Source organism: Oryctolagus cuniculus, chromosome 3 (genome assembly GCF_964237555.1).
Source record: "Oryctolagus cuniculus chromosome 3, mOryCun1.1, whole genome shotgun sequence".
Taxonomy (NCBI): domain Eukaryota; kingdom Metazoa; phylum Chordata; class Mammalia; order Lagomorpha; family Leporidae; genus Oryctolagus; species Oryctolagus cuniculus.
In genome coordinates, this window is record NC_091434.1 from 174,738,456 (window position 1) to 174,766,019 (window position 27,564).

At 40.9% G+C, this 27,564-nt stretch overlaps 1 protein-coding gene across 23 annotated transcripts in view; it reads left to right on the plus strand.

Moving 5' to 3' along the window:
- Positions 1-27,564, plus strand: part of EZH2 (enhancer of zeste 2 polycomb repressive complex 2 subunit) — an 80,629-nt gene that overhangs the window by 48,003 nt on the left and 5,062 nt on the right. For 12 of the 23 annotated variants that reach the window (XM_008258062.4, XM_070071358.1, XM_008258064.4 and 9 more), the window contains 11 exons: positions 5,732-5,852; positions 7,422-7,562; positions 9,385-9,487; positions 9,993-10,171; positions 17,440-17,531; positions 18,987-19,227; positions 21,788-21,957; positions 22,493-22,587; positions 24,208-24,248; positions 24,691-24,816; positions 25,613-25,791. In XM_008258062.4, coding sequence (XP_008256284.1) covers positions 5,732-5,852; positions 7,422-7,562; positions 9,385-9,487; positions 9,993-10,171; positions 17,440-17,531; positions 18,987-19,227; positions 21,788-21,957; positions 22,493-22,587; positions 24,208-24,248; positions 24,691-24,816; positions 25,613-25,791 — 1,488 coding nt within the window. The remainder of the gene's footprint in view (positions 1-5,731; positions 5,853-7,421; positions 7,563-9,384; positions 9,488-9,992; positions 10,172-17,439; positions 17,532-18,986; positions 19,228-21,787; positions 21,958-22,492; positions 22,588-24,207; positions 24,249-24,690; positions 24,817-25,612; positions 25,792-27,564) is intronic. The other 11 variants (XM_070071355.1, XM_070071359.1, XM_051849017.2 and 8 more) reach the window with 4 other exon arrangements.

Below are 27,564 nucleotides of genomic sequence, written 5' to 3' on the forward strand. Positions count from 1 at the left end.
CAGAGAGAGAGAGGAGAGATCTTCATCTGCTTGTTTATTCCCCAGATGGCTGCAATGGCCAGGGCTGTGCCAGGCCAAAGCCAAGAGCCAGGAGCGTCATCCACCTCTCCCATGTGTATGGCAGGGCCATCTTCTGATGCTTTTCCCAGGCCATGAGCTGAGATGTGGAGCAGCTGGGACATGAACCTATAGGCACCATTTTTGTAGGTGGCTTTACTTGCTATGCTGCAACACTGGACCCTCAATACTTTTTAAAAAAATGCATCTGTAGGCGTAGGTCTCAGGCTTAGCAATTAAGACACTAGTATAGAAAACCATGTCCCATATTCCAGTACCTGGGTTCAGTACCCAACTCTGGTTTCTGATTCCAGCTTTCTACTAACACAGACTCTGGGAGACAACAGTAATGGGTCAAGTAATTGGGCCCTCGTAACCCAGCTGGGAGAACTGGTTTGAATTCTGGCTCCAGCTCTTGCCTGGCTGTCTTGGCTGTTGTGTGCATTTGGGGAGTGAACCAGTGGGTGGAGCTCTCTCTCTTCTCTCTGCTTCTCAGATAATCGATCAAGCAATGCACTTTTAAAAAAATTTGTAGTGTTGTCTTTTCCCACTGTTCTGCAAAGGATAAGCAAAAACCATACACAGGTTTAAACACATTAAAAGCAGCTTGGGTTTTAGTCTAAGTGGAAAAAATAAAATAAGATAAAGACTGAAGTTTACAGTTCTTACCCCTTAGCAGTATCCTATAATCTCAGTCTGATTTGGCATTTTTCTTATTTAAGAGCTTAAAACAATTTTAGGCTGCATGTTATTAAGTGATAATGTACACTAGGAAGCAATATTGGGGCTTCTAAAACACAAGTTAGCAAATTTCCACAGGTTACACGTTTCCAGTAGCTTTTGTAATAAAAAGCTAGTGTTTATTTATTTGAAAGGCAGAGCTACATAGAGGCATAGGCACAGAGAGAGAGGTCTTCTGCTGGATCACTCCTCAGATGGCTGCAATAGCTGGCGAAGCCAGGAGCCAGGTGCTTCTTCCGGGTCTCCCATGTGGGTAGAAGGACCCAATGACTTGGGCCATTTTCTGCTGCTTTCCCAGGCCATAACCGAGAGCTGCATTGGAAGTGGAGCATTCAGGACTCAAACTGGCTCCCATATGGGATACTAGCACTGCAGGTGGCGACTTTACCCGCTACACCACGGCACCGGCCCCAAGTGTTTAATTCTTTATAGAAGTAGAGTGAAGGAGGGTGGAATGAGAGAGCAATTAAAGTGTATATTTTTGACTTCTGTTGTTAAATAATAAATTCATAGTACTTGACTTATAAGGTGGGAAGACCACTAAAATGTTGTATCCTTGGTGAGCCTACTTTGAAGAATTGTTTACTGGTTTAAAAAATGATAGTTTTGATATTGATATTTTTAGTGACTTTTATAACAGTAGGAGATTAAAGGTAGACTTGAGCTACTCTTCTGCAGTTGCATAAATTGTATGTTTAAAGCTTTACTACTCAAAACATTTAGTTTGAGAATCATATCGCTAGACCTTTAGAGGGGGGTCTTATTATTAATCAACTAAAATTCTCAGAGAATTTTTTTTAAAGATTTATTTATTTTTATTTGAAAGAGTTACATAGAGAGAGAAGGAAAGGCAGAGAGAGAGGTCTTCTATCCACTGGTTCACTCCCCAGATGACTGCAATGGCCGTAGCTGCACCGAACTGAAGTTGGGAGCCAGGATTTTCTTCTGGATCTCCCATGTGAATGCAGGACACTTGGGCCATCTTCTGCTGTTTTCCCAGGCTATAGCAGAGAGCAACCGGGACTTGAACCAGCGTCCATATGGAATGCTGGCATTGCAGGCGGTGGCTTTACCTGTTACGCCACAGTGCCAGCCCCAGAATATTGTGTTTAAAGTTGTCAGTAAATATTATTAGGAATTGTTGATGGGTTCTGGTCACTGAGCAAAGCAACTCAGACAGGCTATATTATGGCTAGAATATGTTTTGGGGGGCAAAGGTTATACGGGTACAATTAGGAAGATAAAACAGCCAAATATCATTTAATTTTGTCTTATATCCAAAGAAATGAATTCTGCTAGTTAAATGGTAGTAGTGAAGTGCAATGAGATGAAAACAGGACCATAGTGTGTATGTAAGTTTGCATCTGTATATAGATGCAGGTCACATAAGGTCTATGAAATCATCCAGTCTGGCCCTGCTGAGGCTACAGCAGATGGGAATCAAAATTCAATAAGTCTGTATAGAAGGCTTAATATTTTTTTTTAAAGATCACTTATTTGAAAAGCAGAGTTACAGAGAGAGGGGGCAGACACACACACACGCACACACACAAACACACAGAGATTTCATCTGCTGGTACACTTCCCAAATGGCCCCAATACCCAGGGACTGGACTGGGCTGGACTGGTCCAAGCCAAGAGCTTCATCCCATTCTGCCATGTGGGTGGCAGGGGCCTAAGCATTTGGGCCATCTTTGCTACTTTTCCAGGTGAGTTAATAGGGAGCCTGATTGTAATTGGAGCAGCCAGGAATGGAATCTGTGCTCATGGGATGCAGGCATTTCAGGCAGTAGCTTAACCTGCTGTGCCACAACACTGGCTCCAACAGCAGGCTAATTTTTGAGTTGGTAATTTTTTGAATGATATAAATATACAAATGGCCCTTGGCAGAAAAACGTTGCCACCTTTGGCTGATGAATACATTAAAATCTTAGGTTTTCATTTTATACCTTAAATTTCCCCTTTCTGCCAATTTCCCTCATTTGTCTCAAGAACTGTTACCTTTATGAATGTTCCTGTTGACCTCAGTTTATCTAAGGATTGTTTGAAGGTTTTCCTTTTCCTTCTATTTCCTGTCTGCTGATTCCTGAATGTAACATTTGTCTTAACTGTGTTATCTTCTGTGTCAGTCATTGTCATATTTCTGATTCCAGCCTGCACCATCTCACTTTATTTTTATTTTTTTTAAAAGATTTTATTTATTTGGGCCGGCGCCGCGGCTCACTAGGCTAATCCTCCGCCTAGCGGCGCCGGCACACCGGGTTCTAGTCCCGGTCGGGGCGCCGGATTCTGTCCCGGTTGCCCCTCTTCCAGGCCAGCCCTCTGCTGTGGCTAGGGAGTGCAGTGGAGGATGGCCCAGGTGCTTGGGCCCTGCACCCCATGGGAGACCAGGAAAAGCACCTGGCTCCTGGCTCCTGCCATCGGATCAGCGCGGTGCGCCGGCCGCAGCGCGCCGGCCGCGGCGGCCATTGGAGGGTGAACCAACGGCAAAGGAAGACCTTTCTCTCTGTCTCTCTCTCTCACTGTCCACTCTGCCTGTCAAAAAAAAAAAAAAAAAAAAGATTTTATTTATTTATTTGAAAGGTAGAGTTACAGACAATGAGAGGGAGAGACCGAGAGAAAGGTCTCCCTTCTGTTGGTTCACTCCCCAAATGGCTGCAATGGCTGGAGCTGTGCCGATCTGAAGCCAGGAGCCAGATGCTTCTTCCTGGTCTCCCGTGTGAGCACAGGGGCCCAAGGACGTGGACCATCTTCCACTGCTTTCCCAGGCCACAGCAGAGAGCTGGATTGGAAGAGGAGCAGCCGGGACTAGAACCGGTACCCATATGGGATACTGGCGCCACAGGCAGATGATTAAATTAAACCCACTCTGCCACGGCGCCAGCTGCACCATCTCACTTTTTTTTTTATTTTTTGACATGCAGAGTGGACAGTGAGAGAGAGACAGAAAGGACCATCTCACTTTAAATAGCTGACTCGTCTTCCTAGTCAGTCTTAGCCAGTCTATTCTGTGTATCAGAATTATTTTTCTAAAAGTCTTTTTTAATCATTACTCTGTTCAGAGGCCTCTTTAAGATTTAGATTTAAATTTACTTTGAATTACTCTATTTTCTTTAAACGTGCACTTCAGAACTGTCCAGTCTTCATTTACAATTATTATCTTTTTTATTTATTGAAAATTATCTTCCATGAATGTCAACTTTCGGTCTCTTATATTCTTGAATACTCCATTTTTCCTGAACTTTTCTTTGATTGGCTCTTTCCTGCAAAGCTAGCAACTTTTTCTTCACTGTGGTCTTCTGAACCTTGATATAAGCTAATCTATTGTTACCTTAATAGCACAGTCAGCTTTCATCTCAGTATTAAAATACTTCGTTACCATACAGTGTTCTTTTGCATATAAGCGTGAATCATTTGGAATAATTTTTATAATAGACTATTGATGTTTTATTTTACATCCCTAGAATTTTATTATATTGACTGTCTTACCTAGAGCATTAAGTGAAGTTTAGAAATGTTTACTTATGGTAGTTTTTTTTGGGTTGGGTAGCTATGCATAGTTGATTCTGATAAACTATTTCATCAGTTCTAAGATACTCAGTATCTGAAATAGGAATTTTTAAAAATTGATGATGTCTCCTCGTAGTCTGCAGCATTTTTTCCTTCTTAGAGGCATATGATAGTAATATTGATGATATGTTACACTATGTGAAGTATTTTTTCTTAATTATTTTCTCCGTCAACAGTTTTGTTTTCTCAGGTACAGTTACTGGTGAGAGCTCTTTAATTCCTTTATAGCTTTTCAGAGTTTGCTGTCTGAGTCATATTTAATTTGAAAAGGTTTATTTAGGGGCTGGCTTTGCGGCATAGCCAGTTAAGCTGCTTCCTGCTGCACCAGCATCCTGTGGAGGTGCTGATTTGTGTCCTGGCTCTTCTGCCAGCTGCACTTTTGATCCAGCTCCCTGCTAATGTACCTGGGACAGCAGTGGAGGATGATCCAAGTGCTTGGCCCCTTGCCACCCACTTGGAAAACCTGGAAGAAGCTCTTGAGTTCGACCTGGCTCAACCTTGGCCATTGTGGCCATTTGGGAGTGAACTAGCAGATGTAAGATTTCTCTCTTTCTCTCTGTAACTTTACCTTCCAACTAGATAATTTTTTTTTTAAAAAAGTGAAAAGGTTTATTTACTAACTTTATTTACTTGAAAGGCAGAGAGACAGAGATAGACAGGGGCTGTCCATCTGCTTGTTCATTCTCCAAATGCCTACAACAGTCATGCTGGGCTAGGTTGAAGCCAAGAGCTGGGAACTTCATTTGGATCTCCCACATGGGTGGCAGGGACCCAAGTACTTGAGGCAGCACCTATTATCTCAGAGTGCACATAAGCAGGAAGCTGGATTTTGATGCAGAACTGGTACCTTAATGAAGGTACTCTGATACCGCACAAGTAGCATCTCTATTTATTTATTTTTTAAAAAAAGATCTTTATTTATGTGACAGAGTTACAGGAGAGATGGAGACAAAGATATTCCATCCGCTGGTTTACTCCCCAAACCGAAGGCAACTCCTGGCTGGGCCAATATGAGCTTCTTCTGGATCTCTCTTGTGGGTGCGGGAGCCCAAGCACTTGAGCCATCTTTCACTGCTTTTCCAGGACATAGCAGAGAGCTGTATTGGGAAACTTGACCTGGCACCCATATGGGATACTGGCTCTGCAGGCGGAGGCTTAGCCTACTATATCACACCACTGGCCCCCCAAGTAGCATCTTAATTGCCGTGACAAACATCTGCTCATGACTGATATTTTAATTCTGTACAATGAGTAAAGAAATCTACTTAAGAAAAAAAGTTGTGTTTTAGTTATAGTACCTTGCCATTTTAAAAATATTTTAATAAGATTAAGTCTGGTTTTTAATTTTTTTTTAAACTTTTAGGTGGAAGATGAAACTGTTTTACATAACATTCCTTATATGGGAGATGAAGTTCTAGACCAGGACGGCACTTTCATTGAAGAACTAATAAAAAATTATGATGGAAAAGTACACGGAGATAGAGGTGAGCCATGTTTATTCTCTTGCAAAAATGGCTAAAGAATTGAGAGATAACCTTGTTTTTTTTGTTTTTTTTTTTTTTTTAACATAGGGTATGAAGAATCATTTTTAATAATAAAATTAAAATTTAAACCAAACTCTAAAGGACTGACATAGGCTCAGAAGCCCAATATTTTCAATCTTTTTCCTGTTTTTATAAAACAAAGTTTTAAAGCTTTATTTGAGGTAGAGAGGCGGCGGGGGGGGGGGGGGGAATATGTGAGAGTGTGTCCATCTGCTGGTTCACTGCCCAAATGAGGAAGAGAGAGTGTAAGAGTGAGTGTGTCTGTCTGCTGGCTCACTCCCCAAATGCCCATAACAGCTGGGATTAGGCCAGGCGGAAGCCAGGAGCCAGGAACTAAATCCAGGATTCCCATCTGGATGGCAGCAATCCAAGTACTTGATATCACCTGCTACCTCCCAGGATCTACATCAGCAGGAAGCTGGAATTGGGAGCAGAGTCAGGACTGTAACTAGGTGCTCGGATACAGTATGTGGATATCTTTTTTTTTTTTGACAGGCAGAATGGATAGTGAGAGACAGAGAGAAAGGTCTTCCTTTTGCTGTTGGTTCACCCTCCAATGGCCGCCACGGCTGGCGCGCTGTGGCCAGCGCACCGCGCTGATCCAAAGGCAGGAGCCAGGTGCTTCTCCTGGTCTCCCATCGGATGCAGGGCCCAAGCACTTGGGCCATCCTCCACTGCCTTCCCGGGCCACAGCAGAGAGCTGGCCTGGAAGAGGGGCAACCGGGAAAGAATCCGGTGCCCCGACCGGGACTAGAACCTGGTGTGCCAGTGCCACTAGGTGGAGGATTAGCCTATTGAGCCGCGGCGCCGGCAGTATGTGGATACCTTAACCACCCACTAGACCCAGTATCTGCCCCTTCTTTGTTTTTAATTGGAGGCTCATGTTTGCCACTTAATTATCTGTAGTTGGTTAGCATAAATTATAATGCAGTAACAGGCAAATCAAATAGAAATTGTGTGAGTATCTAGATTTTAAGACTTTTTACTAGTAAAATTAATTAGGGTTGGGGCTCTGCTTTTGTGGCACATGGCCCTACTGTTCAAAAATATCTTCTGCAATAGACTACAGAAGCACCTGAAATTCAGTTAGAATCTGTGTGTGTGTGTATGTGTGTGTTTAGGAGGTTATGCTAAAGTGTCTGAAAGGAGGGTGATATTTGCAATGTCATTTTCATTATTAGTGTAAACCAATACCTGCTATAATCAGTTTAAGGACAGATACATTGTTTGGGAGGGGGCTAAAGCTATAGTTAATTGTAGAGGATTGGGTTAGTGCTAGGCCTTGATTTCAAGAAAAAGTGACAAATATTAAAGATAAATTCTCTTTCCTAACTTTGATTAAGAACAGTCTTGAAACTGATCTTAACTGTTCCCCAAACATCCCAGTTTAATACTAATTTTTATAATACTGATAGGCTATGGCCTTTTCCAAACTAGAAGAGGAATACATAAACTTTTGTCATTGCCGCTTTCCTCTGTTTATTTCTGATATCCCTTAACAAATTTCAGAATGTGGGTTCATAAATGATGAAATTTTTGTGGAGTTGGTGAATGCTCTTGGCCAATACAATGATGATGATGACGACGATGATGGAGATGATCCTGATGACAGAGAAGAGAAACAGAAGGATCTAGAGGACAACCGAGATGGTACGCTTGATTATTAGCTTTTTAGGTAGCCGTTACACTCTTCTTTCAAAATAGTGAAGTAAATGTAGAAATTAATTTCTTCTTTTTCTCACATTGATAGTAGTATCAAAATTTGAATATTATTTGCAACATTTCATCCTGCAGTTGAACATCTTTGTGTGTTTTTGTTGTTGTTAGCAAAAGAAACTAATCTTTTCCGTGAGCATCTGAGCAGTCATCTTAACCATCATTGTAACATAACGTTCTATATGTATATATTGCTTTGTGTGTGTATGCATATGCTATATACCTATCAGTTGTATGCTAATCACTTCATATGCACCACCTTTTTTTTTTTTTTTTTTTTGGTATCGTTTTAATTTTATTGGAAGATTCTCGAGAAAACCACTGTGGATGAACTGCAGCTCCCATTGGTCCATTTCTTGCTCTGATCTCACAAGGCGCCATTATGTGAGGTGAACCCCCAAAAAGTATATATAGCCGCTGCGGGGGCCTAGATTTTTGTCCGCCTTACCCAGAGAGCACTCTTTTGTGATCTGTCATATGCACCATCTTAATCCTAATAAAGACTCCATAAGGTGGATATTATTAGATCCATAAGATCACACTACTGGGGAGAAATGGAGCCTTGAACTCCATGATGATAACCAAAATATATGTGACTTTAGACTTATGCCTTTCTTCCCGAGTCAGCTGCGACTCTCCAAAAAGTAGTCTGTCCCAAGACAGTCTGTGGTTGGTATTTTCTGCTTGGCATGGATCATATTAAAGCAGCATAGAATTCTTTGGGGAAAAATTGCAAAGATGCATAGATTTTTTTTTTTATAATAAAGGGATACCTTAGTGATGATCTAGTTTAAACTCTTTGTTTTACAGGTGAGGAGACAGACCGAAGTAGTTAAGTAAGCAGTCAGGCCCAGTGACAAAATTAGTTAGTAGCATGATTGGCATTAAAACCTAGGGGCCGGTGCTGTGGCTCAGCAGGTTAATGCCCTGGCCTGAAGTGCTGGCATCCCATATGGGTGCCGGTTCTAGTCCCAGCTGCTCCTTTTCCAATCCAGCTCTCTCTTATGGCCTGGAAAAGCAGTGGAAGATGGCCTAAGTCCTTGGGCCCCTTTACCCACATGGGAGACCCAGAGGAGGCTCCTGGTTCCTGGCTTTGGATCAGCGCAGCTCTGGCCATTGCGGCCAGTGGGGGAATGAACCAGGGAATGGAAGACCTCTCCTCTCTCTGTAACTCTGACTTTCAAATGAATAAATAAATCTTTAAAAACCCTTTTTTTTTTTTTTAAGATTTATTTATTTTGCTTGAAAATCAAAGTTACACAGAGAAAGAGAAGAGGCAGAGAGAGAGAGAGAGAGAGAGATCTTCCATCCGCTGGTTCGCTCCCCAGATGGCCGTAACGGCTGGAGCTGTGCCGATCCGGAGCCAGGAGCTTCTTCCGGGTCTCCCACGTGGGTGCAGGGGCCCAAGGACTAGGGCTGTCTTCTGCTTTCCCAGGCCATAGCAGAGAGCTGGATCGGAAGTGGAGCAGCTGGGACTGTTACCATGCCCATATGGGATGCTGGCACTGCAGGTGGCGACTTTACCTGCTATGCCATAGCACTGGCCCCTTCCAGAACTCTGAAAACTTTTTGTATTTGAATTTTGTGTTTGACATATGCGCATTCCATAAATACACATAAAATATGTTAGTGAAACAAAAAGTTCATGATTTCTTAGAAAATCAGCTATGTTATAGAGATACAGTTATGTATAGAAAATGAAAGATTGAAAACTTGTTGACTTCATGTTTTCCCCCTTTCATATTTCCCTAATCAGATAAAGAAATCCACCCACCTCGGAAATTTCCTTCTGATAAAATTTTTGAAGCCATTTCCTCAATGTTTCCAGATAAGGGCACAGCAGAAGAACTAAAGGAAAAGTAAGATTTGCTTTTCTGAGATAGTCTCACTTTGTGTGCTGTGGAAATTCTCCTTTTCGTTTATTTACAAATGCAACAAATATAGCACTTGCTTGTTTATAGTGTGGGCAAGATGTTTGAAGCAATATATTTATCTGTGGTATTCTACACTATAAAACATTATAGTTGAATAAATACCTTTATATATACACTATATATACATGTAAAATTTATAGCAGTCTATTTAGAGGAAAATTTCTCTGGATACTAGCAGAAAGTTCAGTAACATTGATGATTAATTAAAACTAATATCCTTTTTCATGATATACCTGAATCATTTCATTGAATTTGATTCTTGATATCTAATTGCTTCTTTGTCTATAAAGATTGATTTATGTTAGATATATTCCTTTTTGTTTTAGGCAAGATAAACATTAAAATAATACATGGAAACCTTTTAGAAACTTTATTTTGAAAAAGTGATTTTTCTTTTATATTTACTTAAATTTTTCTTGGTTACTGTCAGATACAAAGAACTCACCGAGCAGCAGCTCCCAGGTGCACTTCCTCCTGAATGTACTCCCAATATAGATGGACCAAATGCTAAATCTGTTCAGAGGGAGCAAAGCTTACATTCATTTCATACGCTTTTCTGTAGGCGATGTTTTAAATATGACTGCTTCCTACATCGTAAGTGCAATTATTGTACGTTTTCATTTTCCATCTCTTGTTGTGGAATTATGTTTTAAAGCAACTCAAATAATGTTATTTAATACAACTAGAATTTTCTACTGAATCTTACAGTTAAGATTAAAAAATGTTATGAACTCAGTATTGTTATTTTTATGTTGTTGCTTGAGGATTGTTTTATACACATTTAATTCAGACTTCTGTTTTAAAGAAATTGGCTAAAAAAATGCTATATTAGTTCTTGTCTACTTAGTGTTGAATTTTTTTTTTTTTTTTTGGTCCTCTGGGTAAGTTGCTTTTCTTTTTTTTTTAAAAAAGATTTATTTATTTCAAAGTCAGAGTTACACAGAGGAGAGGAGAGAGGAGAGGCAGAGAGAGAGGTCTTCCATCCAATGGTTTACTCCCCAACTGGCCGCAATGGCCGGAGCTGCACCGATCTGGAGCCAGGAGCCTCCTCCAGGTCTCCCATGTGGGTGCAGGGGCCCAAGGACTTGGGCCATCTTGTACTGCTTTCCCAGGTCATAGCAGAAAGCTGGATCAGAAGTGGAGTGGCCAGGTCTTAAAACCGGTCCCATATGGGATGCCAACCCTTCAGGCCAGGGCGTTAACCTGCTGTACCACAGCGCCGGCCCAGTAAGTTGCTTTTTAAATACCCGTGTTTTGTATACTAGCAAAGCATAAAATATTCTTAATGAATTATGGTACATCCAATAATACTTTTTTTCCCTGATATTTTTAGGAAATGAAGTTTCTTAGTAATTTTCCAGTTAACTGGACCTTATTTTTAAGTACATTTTTAAAAGCATCAACTACTTTTGAGGTATATATTTTGAGAATATATTTCATACTTCCTAATTTTCAGAGTTTACATAATATAGTTCAACTTTTTCCATATTATGTTTTAGGGTGCCTGTTTATGGCATAGTAATACTTCTAGAAGCTTTTGACCCTGCCCTAAATGGCCTTACATTGCTTTGCCTTTTGGGTTTTGTGTCCCTGCTTTTTCTTTTTTCTTTTTTTTTAAAGAAGATTTATTTATTTGAAAGGCAGAGTTACAGAGAGGCAGATTCAGAGAGAGAGAGAGAGAGAGAGAGAGATGTCTTCCATCCACTGGTTTACTTACCAAATGGCTCCAACGGCCAGAGCTGGGCTCATCTGAAGCCAGGAGTCAGGAGCTTCTTCCGGGTCTCCCACGTGGATGCAGGGGCCCAAGGACTGGGACCACCTTATACTGCTTTCCCAGGCCACAGCAGAGATCTGGATTGGAAGGGGAGCAGGCAGGACTTGAACCAGCATCCATATGGGATGCTGGCACCGCTTGCGGTGTTTTGGTGTTTTTTGTGTGTGTGGTGTTTTTTTTTTTTTTTTTTTTTTTTTTTTTTTTTTTTTTTTTTTTTAATGGGTAGTGTTATACAGAGAGAGACAGAGAGAAAGGTCTTCCTTCCGTTGGTTCACTCCCCAAATGGCCGCTATGGCCAGTTCTGCACTGATCTGAAGCTGGGAGCCAGGTGCTTCTTCCTGGTCTCCCATGTGGGTGCAGGGGCCCAAGCACCTGGGCCATCCTGCACTGCCCTCCTGGGCCACAGCAGAGAGCTGGACTGGAAGAGGAGTAACTGGGACTAGAACCCGGTGCCAAATGGGATGCTGGTGCCGCAGGTGGTGAATTAACCAAGTGAGCCACAGCACCGGCTCTGCAGGCGGTGGTTTTACACGATAAGTTACAGCACCAGCCCCCCGCCCCCCCCTTTTCTTTTTTTTTTTTAAACATTTATGCTCTATACTCTTAAACTAGTTTAAATTTATGATATGGTAGTATAATCTGTAGTATATCTTCCATTTTTTTGCTTTAGGCATTGGACGATTATCAAATGTTTGGTCTTAAACTGTTATTTTCACACAGCCCTTGAAATGATCGTCTTGAATTGCATTTTAATTCCTCTTTATACACCACCATTTTGTTAATATTGTAAATTGCATGTAGATGTCATAAGAAAAGAATTGGAGGGAGCTCTGTTTTTGAGTCATTGAAAAGTTCTTTCCAATTTGTTTATAGCTATAGCATTTAATGTATCTTTTGTACACATGAACCAGCAAAATAAGGTACGCCTTATTATTAGAGTTATTTCATTGTGCTCTTCAGAGATGAGTAATTTTGATGAACCTTGAACATGTTAATGATCTCATTCAAGCTGGAGAGAAGAGAAATACTTCACTTTAATAAAGGTGGCCTTTGTGGGACAGTAGACTGCCACCTGCAGCAACTACCAGGTGCAGCTTCCCTTCATCTTCCTCTTCATTTTTTTAAATATATTTATTCATTTATTTGATACAGAGAGGGAAGGAGGGAGGTCTTCCATCTGCTGGTTCACTCCTCAAATGGCTGCAATGGCCAGGGCTGAAGCCAGGAGTCAGGAGCTTCTTCCACGTCTCCCACGTGGGTGCAGGGACCCAAGCACTTGGGCCATCTTCTGCTGCTTTCCCAGGCACCTTAGCAGGGAGCTGGATCAGAAGTAGAACAGTCCCAATGCTTGCAGTGCAGGCTTAACCTTCTACGCTGCAGCATTGGCCGTTCCCCTCACCTTCCCTTCTTGTACTAGAGCCATTTTCTTTATAATTGAGCCTAAACAAATTCTTAAGGTATTTTATTGCCTTACATGAATTTTGACTACAAACCATGTATTTTTTTATATAAAATAAGTTATTAAAATAAATGTTAAACATAACATTTTGTGCTTGAGGTAGTTTTTTATCTCTGAATTAATGTGTGTGAAATAGTTGAAATACCTGGCTTCTATTAGCTATTGTTATTTTTTAATAGGTCATCATTCATATTATTTACATTTCAACAGAGAATTAAAATGCATACTGTGAGGTCTCCCTAACACTTTTTCCTGGTTTCCCAAGTTGGAGCAGAGGCCCAAGCACTTGGGCCATTCTCTACTGCTTTCCCAAGCCATTAGCAGGGAGCTGGATCAGAAGTGGAGCAGCCATATGGGATGTAGGCAGAGGCATAGCCTACTGTGGCACAGCACCGGCCCTCCTAACACTTCTGCCCGTTGAGTTTTTCAGCTCTCTTGCATTTAACCACTTTTATGGTTCTTTTACATCTTCACTGGGCACTGTTAATATATTCTTTATCCTGTCATATTCAAATGGTGCCATGGTGTTCTGACTTTACCCTTTTCTGACTTTATATTATACATTATTAGGCCTGTCTATACAACTGCATAGTAGTACTGCATTATGACAGGCTTTCTAACTTACTGAATTGGCCCCTAAACATGAATATTTGGATTTTTTTTTTTTTAGCCTTTTGCCATAATGGTGCTGCAGTGAATAACGTTGCACGTGCCTGTACTCATTTCTCGCAAATTCCAGTTTAAGTGATAAACTTTATTTAGCTATATGGGGATATACCAGTTTAAAGACATACCAGCAAAATAAGAATGTCTGTTTCCTCTGATCCCTGCCAATGAAATGTGTTGTCAAAGTAGTTTTGATGTTTTCATTTTGATTTTGTAAGCGAAAGTGTTATTTTTAACATAGTTTTAATTTGCATCTTTATTCTTTTTGAATGACAGTGAGGATCTTCCTTTAACTTGAAGAGATTTATATTTTACTTGCTGTAAACTGATTTTATTCTCTGGCATATTGATCTTTTGATACTAAAAGGAACTCCTTATATGGCCCCCTAAGTGGTTGGAGAAGTTGCTATAGGACCCAAAGCTGATCCTTTTGCCAGATGAACAGCAAGACAGTCTTGGTAGAAGAAAGGAAGTGTTTATTGCAAGAGAGCAGGAATTTATCACAAACAGAGCAAGAAGCTTTGTAGCTATTGCTTAATTCCCAGACTCCCTGAGGGGTCAGGAGTTACGGTTCTTACAGATTGAAATTGAGACTGAAAGGAGCATGCTGGCTCCTGTCCAAGTTCCCATTCGGTGTGCAATGCTCCTGATCCGCTTATTGGTCAACAGTATGTCCTTCAGGGAAGTTTGACGATGGCTAGAGTGGGCTCCAGTCAGTCTGTGGGATGGGTGCAGGTGGTAGTTGCGTTTTGCTTGGGGCCCAGGGTTACTAGGAAAAAAAATCCCCCTTCTCCCACAAAGCAAGCCAGTACATATAGGGGAAATAAATTACCCCAGTAGTCCTGTGATTAGGGACCTTGTAGAGCAGGTTGCACCAATCCCTCAATTCAGCCAGCTGATTTTAGTAAGAGATTGATTTGCAGTCATAAAAGTGGGACTGTGAAGGGAGGGAGGGAGGTGGAGAGACTAAGTGACTGGGATTTGGGGGGGTGTCTGCACCTGAGGCACATGGAAGTTCTTGTTTTCTTTCGTTTATATATAAAGGGAACAGATTTCCTGGTCTCCCATGTGGGTGGCAGGGTCCCGGTACTTGGGCCATCTTTGGCTGCTTTTCCCAGGACATTTTTTTTTTTTTTTTTTTTTTAGGAGTTATTTATTTATTTGAAAGGCAGAGTTATAGAGAGGCAGAGGCAGAGAATCAATCTTCCATCTGCTGGTTCACTTCCTAGATGGCTGCAATGGCCAGTGCTGCACAGGAGCAAGGACCAAGCACTTAGGCCATCTTCCACAGCTTTCCCAGGCCATAGCAGAGAGCTGAATTGAAAGTGGAGCAGCCAGGACTCAAACCCTTGCCCATATGGGATGCTGGCACTGCAGATGGCGGCTTTACCTGCTACACCACAGCCCTGGCCCCCCAAAACACATTCTTGTCAAAAATATGTAGCTATGAGCCGGCGCCGCGGCTCACTAGGCTAATCCTCCGCCTAGCGGCGCCGGCACACCGGGTTCTAGTCCCGGTCGGGGCGCCGGATTCTGTCCCGGTTGCCCCTCTTCCAGGCCAGCCCTCTGCTGTGGCCAGGGAGTGCAGTGGAGGATGGCCCAGGTGCTTGGGCCCTGCACCCGCATGGGAGACCAGGAAAAGCACCTGGCTCCTGGCTCCTGCCATCGGATCAGCGCGGTGTGCCGGTCGCAGCGCGCCGGCCGCAGCGGCCATTGGAGGGTGAACCAACGGCAAAGGAAAACCTTTCTCTCTGTCTCTCTCTCTCACTGTCCACTCTGCCTGTCAAAATAAAAAAAAAAAAAAAAATAAAAAAAAAATATGTAGCTATGTATGTACTGCTAGGTCTAGCTTGGTTTTTGTATTAGGGGTCCTCAGCTGGTCAAAATGTAAGCCAGTGCTAAATTAGGCATAAGGTGTTAGGCTCTCTTTCTAGGAGAAACAAGCTCACTCACATGAAACAAAATTTTAGCCTTGACTTTTACTTTAAAAACGTTATAATTTTACCTTTTGTCCCCTTCTTTCCCGTATAGTCTACCTTTAGTTCCCCTGTCTTTTCCGTGGAACTTTAGTTTTAATATCCTTTCATAAATATTTAGAAATGATTTGTGAATATGTCACTTTTTAATTCAAATTGAAATAATTTTCATCTTGTAGTTCTGAATAAGCTATTTCTAACATTTGTACAGGAAAAAGCAAGCTTTCACAATGAATTCTCTAAAGTTCATACTATTACAGCATGCACATTGACATTATTTTCATGTACCAGTGTGCCATTACTTTAATGTTATCACATTTGAGAACTTCTTTTCTCTCTGGAATTTTAAAAAAAATTTTGATAGACATACAAGTGTACATATTCATGGGGTACTATGTGCTGTTTTATTATATGTATACATTGTATAATGCCCAACCATGGCAAATATTTTACCCTTTCAAGCATTTTATATTTCTCTATAGAGAAAGCATCCAAAATCCTATCTTCTTTTTTTAAAATAATTTTTAAATTATATAAGGTGAACAAATTTTATATGTTTCATATATACAGATTCAGGTGCATAGTGATACTTCCCACCCTACCCTGTCTCTTACCCTCCTTCCTCCTTTCTTACTCTTAATTTTTATGACATACATTCAGTTTATTTTATAATCATTTATAATCATAAGCTTAACTCTCTGCTAAGTAAAGAATTCAACAAATAGTAGAAAAAAATATTTCCTCAATAGTAGAGACAAGGGCTGATAATTTTAAGTTTCACACACTTACATCTTTATAAAGTCTTTTATCTGATCTTCGTATTTTCCTCTAAAGGGACAGGCTCTCCCTAGGTTCTTTCTTTCTTTTTTTTCCCCGAAGAATTATTTATTTATTTGAAAGACAGATGAAGAGGTACAGCCAGAGAGAGAGAGAGGTTTTCTATCCTCTATTCACTTCCCAAATGGCTGCCGTGGCCAAAGCTGAGCTGATCCAAAGCCAGGAGCCAGGAGCTTATTCCAGGTCTCCCATATGGGTACAGGGGACCAAGGACCTGGGTCATCGTTTACTGCTTCAGGCCATAGCAGAGAGCTGGATAGGAAGTGGAACAGCTGGGACTTGAACCAACACCCATATGGGATGCTGGTGTCCCAAGTGGCAACTTTACCTGTTAAAGCACAGTGCTAGTACCTGTCCTCTTTACCTTTAAAAATGAATTTTGGGGCTGGCGCTGTGGTGTAGCAGGTAAAGCCACTGCCTACAGCACCAGCATCCCATATGTGTGCCAATTCGAGACCCGGCTGCTCCACTTCCAATCCAACTCTCCACGAGGGCCTGGGAAAGCAGTAGAAGATGGCCTGACTGCTTGGGCCCCTGCACGCACATGGGAGACCTGGAAGAAGCTCCTGGTTCTGGGCTTTAGATTGGCGCAGCTCCAGCTACTGGGGCCATCTGTGGAGTGAACCAGTAGATGAAGACCTCTCTATCTGCTTCTGCCTCTCCGTAACTCTGCCTTTCAAATAAATAAATAAATCTTTAAAAAAATGAGTTTTAATAAGTGGTATTGTGTTTTACTCTCCATTTGATAATTTATTGCTGAAATCAAGAAATTGTAGGTGTCAGAATTTTGTTGATAAAATAGTAATCTGATTTTATTTTGGGAATATCAGCTGCTCATATGGAGAATAGTAAAGACTTAATTGAAATATGTTTATAGTTTACATGCATCAATTCTGTTTGCAAGGAAAAGAGAAATTACTAATCATTCTAGAACTTACTGTGTTGCCTTCCTGCTTAGGGTTGGAGGAGGAGAAGGAGCAACAGCAGAGAATACATTGTAATAGCTCAATGAGAACTTGAAGGAAAGTTGTATAAAGTAATGTAAACCACATTAGGAAGGTTACAGTTTATTATAATTAGTTTTCCCAGGAGAGTTAAAAAAAAAAGTGACAGTATTTCACAGTTGTAATGGGTACTTGATGTTGATGTTTAATTTATTTTGCAGCTTTTCATGCAACACCCAATACTTACAAGCGGAAGAACACAGAAACAGCTCTAGACAATAAACCTTGTGGACCACAGTGTTATCAGCATTTGGTAAGATTTAGTGCTTTATTATTCCAGAGGGTATTTGAGAAGCCTTAACTTTGAACTTCGGTGGAGGTGATAAAGTCAGTGTTAACATTGTCTGTACCCATACTTTTATTGGCCATATAATAGGTAGATTTTCTTACCCATGTTATTTCTTTCATAGCCCGTGTACCACACATTTTAGTCCTTCATTAATTTTTTTATTATCTTTTGTTTATCTGTGTTATCTCTTCAGCAACATTTCAAGGTCTTTAGGATCAAGGACTCATACCTTCCACAAAGTTTGTGAGAATGTGAAGTACAGGTAGCCCACTTCGAAACCAGAAACTCAGTAATCTTATGCTGTAGTTCCTAAGTCTTTCTCATAGCCATATTCTTTCTTGAGTTTCTTTAGAAGCACTGTAGTTTGAGCTATATTAGATCCCAATTTTTTTTTTTTTTGTTATTTTTTTTAAGTGATGGAGACAAGGTAAGGGGTTAGGAAAATATGAGGTAGGAAAGTTGTTTTTTACGGGTACTATCTTATTTTTACCATTTCCCCTCTTTGAACCAAGCCACTCCTACCTAGGAACTAAATGGGTATAAATTGCCTGTTGGATTTTGGACAGAAGATTCATTGAATGGCACCTGCAGAAGGTATCCTATTTTTAAGCAATTTGGTTTGTGTAGAATGAAGTATAAAACTGTTGGCTACTCTCAAACTTCTCCCTTCTATTTCCACTAAAAAAACAGAATTCTTGAGCATATTTTGTAATATTCTATATAAGGCAGAATTGTATTTGGCTCATCTAAAATGTTTCTGTGATCTCTATATAAACCATGCTCTTACCATTGTTTTATACTTTCTGAGACTGGATTGTTGTACCTCATAATGCGAACTGTAACCCTCAGGCAGTCTTGTTCCTGAAGTTCCTTTCATGTCTTCCTGTGGCAGCTTATCCCTCACAGGAAGAAAGAATCTGATGTTTTTATAGTATGGCAGGAAGTGATAAGTCAAGCTTGTGTACGTGTGTTGTATTCTTTAAGTAAACACCACCATAAAGGGCTATGCATTACCTTAACTCCTGAAGCAGGAATCTGACCTAATGTACATTAGACATGTTACTGTTTTTGTAAAGATGTTCCTTTAAATATGTATAAATATAAATGTAAATATAGAAATAACTACCTTTATATATACATAATTTATTTTATGGTCTAACTTAATTATAATCAGTTTATATTTCACAAATCCACTACACATAACGGTCTTGCCTGACAATATATTAAACCCATATTAATCTAAAATTTTCAAATTATCAAAAGCAGATCAAAACAAAGCATATACAAATGTTTATTTGTGACAAATGGATATTATGATAGATGTCTTGACTAATTTGTCTTATGCAGTCTTTATTTTTTGCTCTTCCACCAAAATGATTTTTGAACTTTACCCTGATGTCTGCCTTTTTCATTTTGTAGGAGGGAGCAAAGGAGTTTGCTGCTGCCCTCACTGCTGAGCGGATAAAGACCCCCCCAAAACGCCCAGGGGGTCGCAGACGAGGACGGCTCCCTAATAACAGTAGCAGACCCAGCACCCCCACCATCAATGTGCTGGAGTCGAAGGACACGGACAGTGATAGGGAGGCGGGAACTGAAACAGGGGGAGAAAACAATGATAAAGAGGAAGAAGAGAAAAAAGATGAAACTTCTAGTTCTTCTGGTAAGGCACATCTAATAACTGGGTTTTACCATTGCTTTCAAAGCTTCATATTGGGAAGATTAAGGATGTATTGGATACTTTTCTTAGTTGGTTAGTTTTCAATATAACCAGAAGTCCAAGACCACAGAACATCATTCAGGGATGTGAAGCTGAACCGTTACTGCTGTCTTCTGCCCCCAACTCCTACTCTGGACTGTGGGTTGTTGAAAGGTTGATAATGCAGCTTATTCTTTCTCTTTGTGCTATGTGCTTTCTCACCTTTCTCAGACAGGGCATCGTGAAATTCAGATCATGTGGTTTAGTGTTCTTGAAGTTCTTTGATTTGTTTTGGTTAGAGAGAAAACTAGTACTGATGAGTTAGTATTTTACTGATTAGATTTTAGTTACTGATACTATTATTTCTAGACTTAGTTCATTGAAAATATGATTATTTCCTGCTTTTTTTTTTTTTAAGATTTATTTATTTGAAAGGCAGAGAGTTAACAGGCAGAGAGAGAGAAAGTCTTCGATCTGCTGGTTTATTCCCCAAATAGCTGCAGTGGCCAGAGCTGGGTTGATCCAAAGCCAGGAGCTTCTTCTGGGTCTCCACAGCACCCAAGGATTGGGCCATGTGCTGCTGCTTTCCCAAGCCATAACAGGGAGCTGGATCAGAAGTAGAGCAGCTGGGACATGAACCAGTGCCCATAAGGGATGCCAGCACTGCAGGCAGCAGCTTTACCTGTTGTGCTACATGCTGGTCCCTATTTCCTGCTTTTTTTTCTTGAGTGCATCCTGAGTTTTACTTGATACTATTTCTAATTACTAATTTTTTTCAACTTTTATTTAATAAATATAAATTTCCAAAGTACAACTTTTGGATTATCGCGGCTTTTTCCCCCCATAACCTCCCTCCCACCCGCAACCATCCCATCTCCCACTCCCTCTCCAATTCCATTCTTTCATCAAGATTCATTTTCAGTTCTCTTTATATACAGATCAACTTGGTATATACTAAGATTTCAACAGTTTGCACCCACACAGATACACAAAGTATAAAGTACTGTTTGAGTAGTAGTTTTACCGTTAATTTGCATAGTACAACACATTAAGGACAGAGATCCTACATGGGGAATAGGTGCACAGTGACTCCCGTTGTTGATTTCACAATTGACACTCTTATTTATGGCGTCAGTAATCACCCGAGGCTGTTGTCATGAACTTCCAAGGCTATGGAAGCCTCTCAAGTTCGCAAACTCTGACCTTAGACAAGGTCATAATCAAAGTGGGAGCGCTCTCCTCCCTTCAGAGAAAGGTGCGTCCTTCTTTGACGGCCCGTTCTTTCCACTGGGATCTCACTCACAGAAACCTTTCATTTAGTTTTTTTTCGTTTGTTTGCTTGTTTGTTTTTGCCACAATGTCTTGGCTTTCCATGCCTGAGCAACTCTCATGGGCTTTTTAGCTGGATCCGAATGCCTTAAGGGCTGATTCCAAGGCCAGAGTGTTGTTTAGGGCATCTGCCATTCTACGAGTCTGCTGTGTTTCCTGCTTCCTATGTTGGATCATTTTCTCCTTTTTAATTCTATCAGTTATTATTAGCAAACACTAGTCTTGTTTCTGTGATCCCTTTGACACTTAGTCCTATTATTATGATCAATTATGAACTTAGACTGATCACTTTGACTAATGAGATGGCATTATTACATGCCACCTTGATGGGATTAATTTGGAATCCCCTGGTATGTTTCTAACTCTACCAATAGGAGTAAGTCTGAGTGAGCATGTGCCGAACTGTACATCTCCCTCTCTTATTCCCACTCTTATATTTAACAGGGATCACTTTTCAGTTAAATTTAAACACCTAAGAACAATTGTGTGTTAATTAAAGAGTTCAACCAATGGTATTAAGTAGAACAAAAAAATACTAAAAGGAATAAAATAGTAAGTTGTTCCTCAACAGTCAGGACAAGGGCTGATCAAGTCACTGTTTCTCATAGTGTCCATTTCACTTCTACAGGTTTCCTTTTAGGTGTTCAGGTAGTTGTCACCGATCAGGGACAACATAAGATATTTTCCCTTTGGGACTGGCTTATTTCACTCCACATGATGTTTTCCAGATTACTCCATTTTGTTGCAAATGACCGGATTTCATTTTTTTTTTTTTTACTGCTGTTTAGTATTCTATAGAGTACATATCCCATAATTTCTTTATCCAGTCTACTGTTGAGGACATTAAGGTTGATTCCATGTCTTAGCTATTATGAATTAAGCAGCAATAAACATTGAGGTGCAGACGGCTCTTTTATTTGCCAATTTAATTTCCTTTGGGTAAATTCCAAGGAGTGGGATGGCTGGGTTGTGTGATAGGGCTATATTCAGGTTTCTGAGGAATCTCCAAACTGACTTCCATAGTGGCTTGACCAGTTTGCATTCCCACCAACAGTGGATTAGTGTCCCTTTTTCCCCACATCCTCGCCAGCATCTGTTGTTAGTTGATTTCTGTATGTGAGCCATTCTACCCAGGGTGAGGTGATACCTCTTTGAATCACTATTTTTTGACCATTGTTTACATTTGATTTTGTAGAAGCAAATTCTAGATGTCAGACACCAATAAAGATGAAGCCAAATATTGAACCTCCAGAGAACGTGGAGTGGAGTGGTGCTGAAGCCTCGATGTTTAGAGTCCTCATTGGCACTTACTATGATAATTTCTGTGCCATTGCTAGGTTAATTGGGACCAAAACATGTAGACAGGTAAGCATAACTGTTCAATATTATTACAAGAGCTCCAAATATAGATATAAGTATGTACTGATCCAAAAGGCATAGTGACAGAGAGGGAGAAACAGAGAGCTCTTCAGTCCACAGGTTCACTCCCCAAATGCCGACAACACTGGGGTTGATCCAGGCTGAACGCAGGAGTTGGAACTCCATGTGGGTGACAAGGACCCAAGTTCTTGGGCTGTTATCCCATGCCTTCCCAGGCATATTAGCAGAAGCTGGATTGGAAGTGGAACAGCCGGGTCTCAAACCAGGCACTCTGATAGGGGATGTGGACATCCCAAGTGGTGGCTTAATTTGCTACGCCACAGTGTTCACCCCAGCATCACTACACTTGACCAGAAAATAATTGCAGCTACTCTCTACTTCCTGAAGGTAGGGACAATTATTTCTCCTGTATCCCTAGCATTTAGCAGTGTCAAGAAGAGAGAAGTCTTTTTGGTATGAATGAGTATAAAAATGATTTGCTTCAAAAACTATTCTCATGACTGTGACTGCCTCTTGTCAGGTGTATGAGTTTAGAGTCAAAGAATCTAGTATCATAGCTCCAGCTCCCGCTGAGGATGTCGATACCCCTCCAAGAAAGAAGAAAAGGAAACACCGGTAAGTCTGCTGTGAGGCTGTTTAGAGAAGTCAAAATAGGTGTTGCAGGCAAGGCACTTTATAAAGGCAGTGATCAGTTTCTACTTGGGCTGTTATACAACAACTTCAGACTGTCTTCAAAAACATATTTGTGAAATCGTGTTTCCACTCGCAATTGCTGTTTTTCTGTAAGAATACAACAGCCATCAGTACATGTGGAATGATCATAAAAGTTCTGGTTACCATGTGTATTGGTTATCAAAAACATAAATGATTTAGTAGTTGTTTTTTTTTTTCCAGTAAAGGCTACATAAATAGTCCCGTTTTAGCATTTTTTTTGACAGGCAGAGTGGACAGTGAGAGAGAGAGAGACAGAGAGAAAGGTCTTCCTTTTCCGTTGGTTCACCCCCCAATGGCCGCTGCGGCTGGCACACTGTGGCTAGCGCACTGTGCTGATCCAAAGCCAGGAGCCAGGTGCTTCTCCTGGTCTCCCATGGGGTGCAGGGCCAAGCACTTGGGCCATCCTCTACTGCACTCCCGGGCCACAGCAGAGAGCTGGACTGGAAGATGAGCAGCCGGGACAGAATCCGGTGCCCTGACTGGGACTAGAACCCGGGGTGCCGTTGCCGCAGGCGTAGGATTACCCTATTGAGCCGCGGCGCCGGCCCCTTTTTAGCATTTTTTTAGGAAATGTTTTGATAGGTGTTTCTACTGTGAGCTCCAGGTTAGTTTTAGGGAGTGTATCTTTTTTTTTTTTAATTAATTTTATTTGAGAGGCAGAGAAAGAGACAGATGGCTCCCATCTTGTGGTTCATTCCCCAAATGACCTACAACAGCAGGGAATTTGCCAGGCCAAAGCAAGAAGCTGGGAACTCAATCCTGGTCTCCCACATGACTGGCAGAAACCCAACTACTTGAGCCATCACTGCTGCTCTGTTGGCAGGAAACTAGAATCAGGCGCACAGATATGGTACAAAAGCATCTTAACCACTAGGCCAAATGCTTGCCTCCTTTAAAAGAGAAGCATAGTTGAGTGGCTAAGGAAACACATACATATGCCTAAAAACTACAGATAGGCTCTTTGTGTATTTCTTTAATAAAGGTCAAGTCATCCTAATTGAGAACTTAAATTGTAAGATTTTCTCACAGGAATTTAGGTTTTAGTAGATTTTTCTGAAGTTTTGGTTGAATTTCTGACCGTGTAGCTCAGCTAGATTATTAATGATGCTTGAAATAAGAGATAGTATCAGCATAATTCACATCAGAATAAATCTGTAGATACAGACACTTGCTGCTACACAAAGTATATCTGCTTATAAGTCCTGAGCAGGTGATGTGGATGAGCATAGAAAGGGATGCCACCAGCCTGGCTTCTCCGCACACCTTAGGCAGCCTGAGTGATGAGGCTGTTTCGGAGTTGCTCTGAACTGATGGCAAATAGTAGCTGGATAGTGTGTGCCTTTTCGGTTGTAACCTGGCTTTAAAGCACTGCTGTGTTAATGGCACAGATTGAGCCATCGAAGCAGCTGTCTGTTGGATTTGTAGCTGTGACCCTGTGCCCTAGCTTTATGTGAAGTTTGTATTTTTTTTCTTTGTGTGTGTGTGTGTTGTTTTTGTTTTTGTTTTTGTTTTTTTTTGCAGGTTGTGGGCAGCACACTGCAGAAAGATACAACTGAAAAAGGGTTAGCATCTTTCCTTCACCTTCATTATTAGCTTTAAATGTCTGTTCTCATTTGACTTAGAATAGTGACTGCATTAGAGTTGGGGTTGCTGTGATAGAATTCATTTTTGTACATCAAACCTGTATAAATGGAGGGTGTCTCTTGATGAATGGCCAAGCAGTGCTCTTTGTAAAGAGACAGCTGATTGGATGGAGTGAGTCACTTAATTGGTTAAAGGAGAAGCAGTTTGGAAAAGATGCACTTTGAGACTTAGTGGCAAAGCTCCTGAGCACTTTGGGGTGGGAGGTTGCTTTTGCCATCATTTTTAAACAGGACTGTGTGTAACATTGTAAATACAGTACAGCTCCAAAGGTGGTAGGGAAGAGTGTACTCTTGTTCATTGTGTGTGATCCTTTCCCCTCTTCCTGGATTAATGGGCCTGCCTGCTGTTATCTTTATTCAGATGGCTCCTCTAACCATGTTTACAACTATCAACCATGTGATCATCCACGGCAGCCTTGTGACAGTTCGTGCCCTTGTGTGATAGCACAAAATTTTTGTGAAAAGTTTTGTCAGTGTAGTTCAGAGTGTAAGTATTTGTTGCTTTGATGCAATTGCATGAGAACTAAGGAGACCTTTGGCCAGCAATTAAAAATAGTGATTTAAATCAGAACCAAAGGACACGGGAGTGGCTCCCTTGTTGTTTACTTAGGAAATCTTATCTTACAGTCATTTATTGAGTGTCATACCTGGCACTGTGCTGGTGTCCATTCATTCTCCTGGGTAACGTGTATGTGTGTGTGCAGGACAGACCAAATTGCATTAAAGGAACTTAATCTTTCTTTTGTCTCTGATCATTTATATTAAATCATAATAAAGTTGGCACAGAATGAAAGGGGAATCTAGTAGTTACCAAATAATTTTGAGGCACCAGAGATTGTTAGGAGGATTTCAGTTTTCAGTAAAGAAATACAGCATAAGGCTAATACCTTTTTATAATTGTTTAATGAAGCTGCACACAAAGCTGGGATGTTAAGGAAGTGATTAGAACTGTGAGCTTTTAGAATGGTCGTGGACCATGGATATTTTGTAGTCTCAACCCTTCTTTCATACCTATTTTATAATCATAGAACCTTATATACCATTTACCAATACAAACTGGAGAAACAAGAACTCAGTGATGATCTTTTTTGGTACGGACTGCTTATACTTTGCTGTTACTTCAGTTGTTTCATCTGTACTGTGGGATGGATAGTAAGGTGGTGGTTGTGAGGGCTACATGTATCAGTTGGGTACCCAACCCAACTGTGATACTTCCCTTTATGCCCTTTTTTGCATGTGATGATGATGATTATGATGATGATGATGATGAACATCTCTCTAAGGTCAAAACCGCTTTCCTGGATGCCGTTGCAAAGCGCAGTGCAATACCAAGCAGTGCCCGTGCTATCTGGCTGTCCGAGAGTGTGACCCTGACCTCTGTCTTACTTGTGGAGCTGCTGACCATTGGGACAGTAAAAATGTGTCCTGCAAAAACTGTAGTATTCAGCGGGGTTCCAAAAAGGTAACTGTCAACTTCAAGAAGGTCTTTTTGGTAGACTATGTGAGGTCAGGATAGTCCTAGATCATTCAGCTGGGAGCAAAAAAGTAAACATGATCATTGAATGGCACAGCAGACGAGAAACCAAAAATGGTTTTTCTTTGAATAATGCACTTGGATTTTTCCAAGTAATGCAATCTCCTTCTTAAGTTTTCCATAGAATACCTTACTTAAGTGTTATGATAAGCCAGTAAAAAATTTTTTGAAGATTTATTTATTTATTTGAAAGAGTGAGAGAAAGGAGAGGCAGAGAGAGAAAGAGAGGTCTTCCATCTGCTGGTTCACTCCCCAGATGGCCGCAATGGCTGGAGCTACGCTGATCTGTAGCCAAGAACCAGGAGCTTCTTCCAGGTCTCCCACGTGGGTGCCGGGGGCCAAGGACTTGGGCCATCTTCTGCTTTCCCAGGCCACAGCAGAGAGCTGGATCGGAAGTGGAGCAGCCAGGACTCGAACCAGCGCCCATATGAGATGCTGGCATTACAGGCAGTGGCTTTACCCGCTGTGCCACAGCACTGGCCCCAAGCCAGTAAATTCTGAGAAATGACCGTTGATGGTTTCAGGCATTTTACTAGTTGCTTAATAGATGACTTGAGTTCCTTTTTAATGTTAGGTAATAGAAATAGTAGTTCATCTTTAGTCTCCTTAATGGAAATAAGGTAAATAAGGTAATAAGGTAAAGTGGTTGATGATTTCTTTCAGAATATAGAGACTCATTCTAATCAAATAGTATTTTGGGGGCTGGTGTTGTGGTGCAGAGGGTTAAGCCCCTGCCAGCACCACTGGCATCCCATATGGGTGCTGGTTCAGGTCCCAGCTTCTCCACTTCCAATCTGGCTCCCTGCTGATACATCTGGGAGAAGCAGTGGAAGATGGCCTAGGTGTCTGGGCCCCTTCCCACCTGTGGGGGAAACTTGGAAGAAGCTCCTGGCTCAGCCATTGCAGCCATCTGGGGAGTGAACCAGTGAGTGGAAGATCCCTCTCTTATTGTAGCTCTTTCAAATAATCTTTATTAAAAAATCGTATTTTTAATACTTTGAAGCCTAAGAATTGCATGTAGGTGATTTTAATCATAGCAGTCAGCAAGTAAATATTGAACAAAAGAAATTTTAACAACAGAGTGCTGGAGAAATTCACAATCTTTAGTTGTTTTTATAGTAATAATAGCTTTTCTTTTTTTTTAAATTATATAATACATTGCAGGTACTGTTCTAAGTGCTTTGTGTATTCATTAATCCTCATAACTCAGTGGGCTAGGAATAGTCAATTTCACTTTACAGATTAGGAAACCCAAGTTACATGATTTTTAAATAGCAGAAAATCGAATCTGGGCATTTGGCCCTAAGCTCCCTGATGTTATTACTCCAGTATTGTCTACCTGTTCTTTTGTTCGTGTGTGTTTGGTAGGCAAACATCTTAGGTTGCTGAACTGTTATATGAGATCCCACTATTGTTAGTAGTGCCCTTGTACCAGGAATTCTGTTCAGGCATCACACAGAACTCTTGTGTTTTGTCTCCTTGTTTCTTTGAACCAAAGTCTGTATGGCAGATTTGATAGTCTGGGTCAGCTATGCAGGGTGGTGGTTTTTGTTTCTGTAAGTCATTTGGATAGTTTAACTCTATCTGGCTATATATGCATTTAGGTCATTGGATCACATTGGTGCTTGTTTAGTTTCCCGTGGCATCTTCAGACCTAAAAATTTTATAATTTCTCCCCCTCATACTATACTTGCCATTGTA